Source organism: Phoenix dactylifera, chromosome 14 (genome assembly GCF_009389715.1).
Source record: "Phoenix dactylifera cultivar Barhee BC4 chromosome 14, palm_55x_up_171113_PBpolish2nd_filt_p, whole genome shotgun sequence".
Lineage (NCBI taxonomy): Eukaryota > Viridiplantae > Streptophyta > Magnoliopsida > Arecales > Arecaceae > Phoenix > Phoenix dactylifera.
In genome coordinates this window covers 4733326-4740478 of record NC_052405.1, presented here as the reverse complement: position 1 = coordinate 4740478, position 7153 = coordinate 4733326, and the positions used below count along the sequence as shown (strand labels likewise).

The window sequence follows — 7153 nt, the reverse complement described above, 5'->3', positions numbered from 1 at the left end:
ATCTCAATAATGATAGCAGCAAATTAGTGAATCATATCTTCATTCATTGCCCATTTTCTAGAAGGATTGGTGGGTTCCATTAAGCCAAACCTAACCTGGAAGGCTGACCAACCAAGTTGCTCTCTCTAGACCCATGGATAGATAAGAAAGTAAAATGCCCATTACTAAAAGCTTGGGTTTTGATTAAATTGGCCACACATTGGCAGCTTTGGAGGGAAGAATGCTGGAGACTTTCTCAAGGAAAAAACCTTTCCTAAATTAGTTCTAATTTCTGCTCTAAAGCTTTGTAGTTCCTGAGTTTATTTATGCTAGTAAAAGGGTCACATTGATGTACTTAAGTGATATAAACCAGCTCCTTGTATATTAATATCCTTTTTCAGTTACTAAACTGGTGGGAGTTCCCATGCATCCTCCTCCATTCTTCTCCAAAAATTGAGGTTCCTGAAAGCCCTACCATTCATTGCCTATAATTTAAACTCCAAACACACCTCGCAGATGAGAAAGAGACCATATTTGTAACTATATTTGCCATTTTGTAGAGGGAGAGTTCAAGGAATAAAAAACACTTTGTGAATTAATATTTTTATGATTATATGTAAAATAAGACACAAATATACATATATTGCAAAATTTTAATTTATAGTATTTTATTAGTCATAACAAAATTTAAATCTATTTATACTAATGATATCATATACCAACAAAATGACAAGGGACATATAATTCATACTAATTATTTTATAATTGTGGCCAAGGTATCATTAGCTATGAAAAAAATTTAAAATTTTAATGGATTAAATGCTTAGTGGAGGACTCTGATTGGTTAGCCAGATGTACACCGATTTATTTTTTAAAAAAAATTTATACTGCATCTAGAAGTAATAGCCACGTGGATTTATGTGGTACATTGTATTGTTAAAAAAAAAAAAAAACAGAAAAAGCCATTATAGTTTGCTATAACAACTTTACATGTTCAATAACTGAAAAAAAAAAGAAAAATCCTTGTACGGTCTGAACGCGTTTGAACGGCAGTTATGCCCGCCTCCCGCTGCCATGCCTTCTCAACCGTCCCTCTTCTCCCGCCCTTCTCCGGTGGAAACGGAGCAAACGCCCGACGAGCTGCGCCCTAACGGAACCCTAGAACCTCTCCTTTTCTCTATTTCTGGCCTTTCCGTTAGGGTTTCCACCTCCCGTCCCCTCCTCCTCTCCTTTGATTTATTCTCCCAATTGGGACTCCGCCGGGATTAGTAGAGATCGGTGCGGCTCTTGGCTCCATCAATCCTTACTTTCCCCCCCTTTTCTAGGGTTTATTGAAGGGAGAGAGAGGGGATTTAGAGATTTCTTTGTTCTTTTTTGAGAGATTTAGGTTCCGGATTTGTAGACTCTTAGCGTTCTTTTGGAACGGAAATGGACAAAAGAGAGATTTAGAGAGCTTGCGGTTTGAGAATTTTAAAAAGTTGAATTTTGGACTTGTAGCGCTTAATCCTAAGTAATATTGGGATGAGGGCCAGAGGAATGAGCTGCTTTTCTTGTGGAAGCCCTCGTCAGAGAGAAGCTCGAAGGAAGATGGAAAGCAGCAGAATTCCCCGTTCCCCATCTCGCCTTATTGATTCTTCTGGTACACTCCTGGCTTGCTTTTATTTGTTGAATTATTCTGAATTTCATTTCATTTTTTGGATTTTGTCGGTAATCTTTGTTCCTCTTTGTTGTGTAGAGTTGGAGAAGTTGGCACCTTCTCCGGTAGCTGTCGGAGAGAGGAGAAGCAATGCTCATAGCTTTACCTTTCGAGAGCTCGCAGCTGCCACCAAGAACTTCAAGGAAACTAATTTGATAGGAGAAGGGGGTTTTGGAAAGGTTTATAAGGGGCACTTGAATTCAGGCCAGGCAAGCACAAATTATCCTTGATTAACAAAGCTTGTTTATTTAGGCTGTGGCATCTGCAAGTGACTTTTGCTGAGGATGTTTGATTCTGATAGTTGTGCTGTACAAATTTTGATTTTTGATGAGAAGGTTGTAGCAATCAAGCAGCTCAATCCGAATGGGCTGCAGGGGACTCATGAATTCCTGGTCGAGGTTCTTATGTTGATAATGTTGCACCATCCAAACCTCGTCAGCTTGATTGGCTACTGCCATGAGAGGGATGAGAGGCTCTTGGTTTATGAGTACATGCGACAGGGTAGCTTGGAAAATCACCTATTCGGTAAACGTCTCTATAAAATATATCCATGCTCTTGTACTTTTGTGTTTACTAATCTGGTTCCATGTATTATTTGCTTACTTGTGTACCTTTTAATTTGTTTATTCGGTAAACTTCTTTATAAAGTATATCCATAATCTTGTACTTTTGTGTTTACTGATCTGGTTCCATGTATGATTTGCATAGTTGTGTACCTTTTGATTTGTTAAAACCTCAGATTTTTGTTTGATAAGAAAATGATGTATTAGTTGTTTTGAAAAAAAATGAAGTCACTTATATTTAACTCCCTTTTGGTGTATTAGTTGAGGAATTTCATGGAATCTCCTTTTGCTTTCCTTGATTGACACCCTTCAGGAATGAAGTGTATCTTCAAGGATTGAGATGATGCTCAGGAGCTTGTTGAAACATAAAATATAAATTGTGTGGATAGTAAATGTGCTCAACTAATACCTAGTGACCTCAGTGTTACTAATTTACAAGCAAGATAACACCCCAGCCATGACCATAACTGAAAATGCTCATTCCTCTAATTTGTGTGCAAGCTGTTTCATCATACATTCCCATTGATTTTTGCCCCCACTTTTCTTCTTCTCATTCTACTTCATATCGATTTGAACTACATATATTTCCTTCATTGAATACTTCAGTTCTTCAGCGCCTGCACATAGGGCGATATTTTGAATATGTTGCAAATTTTTGAAGCAAGAATAGTAGTCAGAACCATTTGTCTTCGGCATATATGCAAGCATTATGGTTTTGCTTTTTCACAATTTTTCAGCAATCCTTGCCAGTGATCTCATTTATGTTTCAATTCGTCAGACCACAGTCATCCTTTTCTTGCTTTATATGTATCTACAAAACTGATAGCCTTTGCTATACTTTTGCATCATCACTACAACCCTACACTGTATGAGAAACAAGTCATTGGACATGTACATGTCTTTTTTATTCAGTTTATTGATCGGTAAATATTTGCCATCTTGTTTGTGGTCTATCAAGTACCAATGTTTTTCATACTGGAGTTTTTCATTTTTGATTGAGCGAATGCTGATTCTTAAGTAATTCTTTGCTTAGATCTGCCGCCTGGTAAAGCACCACTTGATTGGAACACGCGGATAAAGATTGCTGTTGGTGCTGCAAAAGGGCTCACCTATTTGCATGATGTGGTCAACCCACCTGTTATCTATCGTGACTTAAAATCTTCAAATATATTATTAGATGATGACTTCAACCCTAAGCTCTCTGACTTTGGACTAGCCAAACTTGGACCTGTTGGTGACAACACTCACGTTTCAACAAGGGTGATGGGGACCTATGGCTATTGTGCTCCTGATTATGCTACAAGCGGCAAGCTGACTGTGAAGGCTGATGTATATAGCTTTGGTGTGGTGCTGTTGGAGCTGATCACTGGTCAGAAGGCATTTGACTTATCAAAGGAATCAGGGGAGCAAAATTTAATTAAAAGGGTAGGTCATTGCAACAATGCCATTTCGGTTCTAAATCTATTTTGCTTCCCACTGCAAAGTGCATCTGAAGCTTGTTTTTTTTTCTTTCTATTAGCTACGAGTAATACCATTTCACATGAAATTTATACAAGCTTCCTTCATCTTATTATTCAGTAAGATTCATTAAAATGCATGACTACCAAATGGTTCTAAAAATATCCTCCATTTCATCTATAAATTTCTAACGTTGTATTGTATCTTCTTGCTTCAATGCTGGATCTGAGTAAGATGCATAACAGACTAATGATTTTTTGCTCTTCTTACTTTTAGGATGGTGTACCTTTTCTTCACTTCATCAATATTGCAAAGATGTTGATGTGTTCTCTATGTAAACTATGGATACATCAGGGCCAGGCTAGTCTAGTGTTCAAGAAATAATCACAATGATATTGCTGTAATTTTATGTATCTATTGTTTCGATTATCAAATCATAAGAATTTTAATTTATAACTTAAGTTTATCTCGATTAGCTAGCTTGGGTCATGAACACAATCCCTGAGATGGATTTGACTTTTTCTATGTCCATGTCAGGACCAGGCAGTTCTAAAGGTAGATATATTCATTCAAGTCACCATATATCTCTGTTCTTTTTATTCGAATCCTTATTTTTCTACCTCTAATTAAGCTGTTGTTGTTGTTCTAATTATGATTTCTTTTTTTTTCCCAGGCGCATCCATTTCTCAGTGATAGGAGGAAGTTCACTCAACTGGCTGATCCATTACTGCGAGGGCGTTACCCGCTCCGTGCCTTTTACCAGCTAGCTGTCATCACCTCAATGTGTCTTCATGAGAGGGCTCATATTCGCCCCACCATGCATGATGTGGCTGTTTCCCTCGACCATGTAGCATCTCAGCCCTACATATCGGAGTCCAAACGCAGGATCCGTAGCTCCCCCTCCTCCCCTATGCCAGTACCTCCACCAAGAACTGCCGGTGCTCCTGAAGCACCAGTCTGGGATGGTTTGAAGGGTTAATCGCTTTCTTAATGAAAGCAAACTCATTTGTTCTCAAAAGAAATCACAAAAAAGAAAAAAGAAAAAGAAAAAATTTAGGAGTTAGCTTTGGCAATACCAGTATTAACCACATGCTATGCACATGGTTTATCCAAGAGAAGGGAACATTTGATGGATGACTGTGATCTTATTGATCAAGATTATGTGAACTATATTTATATCAACTCCCTTTCAAAGCTCATGTACATATTTCTCTTAGTCATATAATAGAGTGCATATGAAGGAGTTTATTCAGTAGAGGAAGGGTGAGTATAAGAGAGAAGAGTCGATATCTAAGAAAAAACATGGAATATGATGGACCTTTTATCCTTATTATAATCCTCTGCGGATGAGGGGTCAAAGAGAATTTAAAGGGAGACAAGAAGCTTAAAACAGTTTAAGGTGAAAAGATCAGCATTATTATCAGTTCAGACTTCAGAATGCAGGACTGGCTGGCCTCTATTCGCTCCATGTGGATGGTTTAGCACAAGCAGGAGTTCATGTTCAGGGTAGGATGGGACTGCATTGTTATGGCTCATTGCTGGCCAATATGGCTGGACGATATTCTTGTGCCTTTGCCAAGAAAGGAAGGACTGCTATTGAAGTGATTCAGGCCATTGATAGATGCATTTGCGATCGGACCAGTAACTGGCCTTCAGTGAGAAAGAAGAGGGGGTTCGTTACTAGACAGACACAAGCTCTCCTGCTGCCAGTCTAACCATTGGCACACACTTCTCCAATTGCTGGTGAGGAGAACTGGGGTGGTGCTAGGAAATGGGTCAGTTATTTTTGTCTGTATTTTGTTCAAGTTGATAGATATTTCTCATATGTTAATCTTGCTGTGTTGAAGAATTTGATCAGTTTTGGTTTTTTTTTTTTTTTTTTTTTTTGTGGCTGGGGGGTGGGGGTTCTGAGTTTGTTTTTTGAAGTCAGCTGTAGTGATTACTGTTAAATTCGTTCTTTTAGGTCTATTTGTTGTGCTGAAATATTGTTCTTCTTCCCCACATCATTGCCTACATAAAACGAGGCCACTGTTTTGCTAACAAAAATGAAAAGAAAAGAAAAGATCACAGTTGTTTCTCTGACTAATGAGAGTTGAATATATGCTTTAAACAAGTTTATTGGATATTTCGTTAAAACAATTGTAGGGACACCTGGTGAAGAAGGGGAAAGCATGGTTTATTTTTCAGAAGAGGTAAATCTTCATCCCTCTTCAAATTGTATGTATTGGTTTGTTTGCTTTATCATGTCATCTGTTGGAAATGATTGGACGTTGCATGTAGGCTTCGTTTCATGCTGCAAATGTTGTGTTTGATTTGATTAGGTTTGGTTGTCTTTGTTTCTCTCAAGACAACCACTCTTTTAGCTTGCTCTCATTTCTGTTTATCGTGAAATGAATTTGTGGGGAAACGCACTTTTCCTTGAAAAAGATGGACAATTTGATCTGTAGGCTGGAAGTCAAATTTATTTGAAGAGCTTAAAATATTCCATGAGAATAATATGGCAGCTGAACGCTAAAAGAGTCTCAATGCTTCCAATATAGTTTGGATGGGGATTTGCAACCCCCTATCTGCTAGGTGATGCAAATTGATGTAAATGGTAAAGAAGAGCTTTTGACACTCTTGGTAGAGTATATTCGCATTTTTTTTTTTCATCTACTGTAAGTTTTCTATGATATTAGTGTTAAAGGATAAACTCAAGCATAGTCACATATTTTAAGGCAGTCTTAAATGAAAAGTTGAAGGGGCAAGCACAGGTCACAAGGTGCTTTAAAATTCAGAGGTTTAGAGTTCCCAGACGTTTGGAGTTTCCCATAAAAAGTTATGACTGTTTATGTAATCAAGGATCAAGGATCAGACTTTAATACTGCCGTTTAGAATTCTGTTTTGCTTTTATTCTTGTATGAAACCTAAGAGTTTGCTTTGGTCTATAAGAAGAGTTGTATTCTATGGCTTATCAATACATAGAGAAGAAAGAAATATATGATTTGAGAATTAATAGTAAGAAAAGTGTGTGAATCCACTCTTGTTCCTCCTCTTAAAGAAACAATCTCTCTGGCAGCATCTTGGTGTGTGTGCCACTCAATATGGCTAAGAAATCTTCTTCACGAGCTAAAGTTCCAGCAACATGAGGCAACCGAAATCCGTGTCGACAATAAGTCGGCAATTGAGTTGGCAAAAAATCCGGTGCACCATGAAAGGAGCAAACATATAGATGTTCGCTTTCATTCCATTCGGGAGCATGTGAAGGAAGGCAATGTGCAATTGAGTCACGTTGCGAGTCGTGACCAAGTGGCGGATATCTTTACAAAACCGCTACCAAAAGAGCTATTCGAAAAATATAAGATGATGATTGGAATGAAGGATGGAAAATGTTTGAGTTTAAGGGAGGAATTTGTTAAAGGATAAACTCAAGCATAGTCACATATTTTAAGGCAGCCTTAAATGAGAAGTTGAAGGG

The 7153-nt window shown here is 37.9% G+C and overlaps 1 protein-coding gene across 1 annotated transcript; it reads left to right on the top strand.

Annotated features, from left to right (window-relative positions):
- Positions 1-1994: 1994 nt before the first annotated feature.
- LOC103719814 (probable serine/threonine-protein kinase PBL7) lies at positions 1995-4895 on the top strand. Its single transcript, XM_026809516.2, has 3 exons — positions 1995-2200; positions 3272-3663; positions 4370-4895. The coding sequence occupies exons 1-3, from the start codon at positions 2080-2082 to the stop codon at positions 4673-4675; spliced, it is 819 nt and encodes a 272-aa protein (XP_026665317.1). The 5' UTR covers positions 1995-2079; the 3' UTR covers positions 4676-4895.
- The last annotated feature ends 2258 nt before the right edge of the window (positions 4896-7153 follow it).

Excerpts from the sequence above, each read along its gene's own strand:
- LOC103719814 (XM_026809516.2), top strand. The coding sequence starts at position 2,080 with ATGTTGATAATGTTGCACCATCCAAACCTCGTCAGCTTGATTGGCTAC. Across the intron at positions 2,201-3,271 it reads CTTGGAAAATCACCTATTCG|ATCTGCCGCCTGGTAAAGCA; the intron begins GTAAACGTCTCT and ends TTCTTTGCTTAG. Across the intron at positions 3,664-4,369 it reads AGCAAAATTTAATTAAAAGG|GCGCATCCATTTCTCAGTGA; the intron begins GTAGGTCATTGC and ends TTTTTTTCCCAG.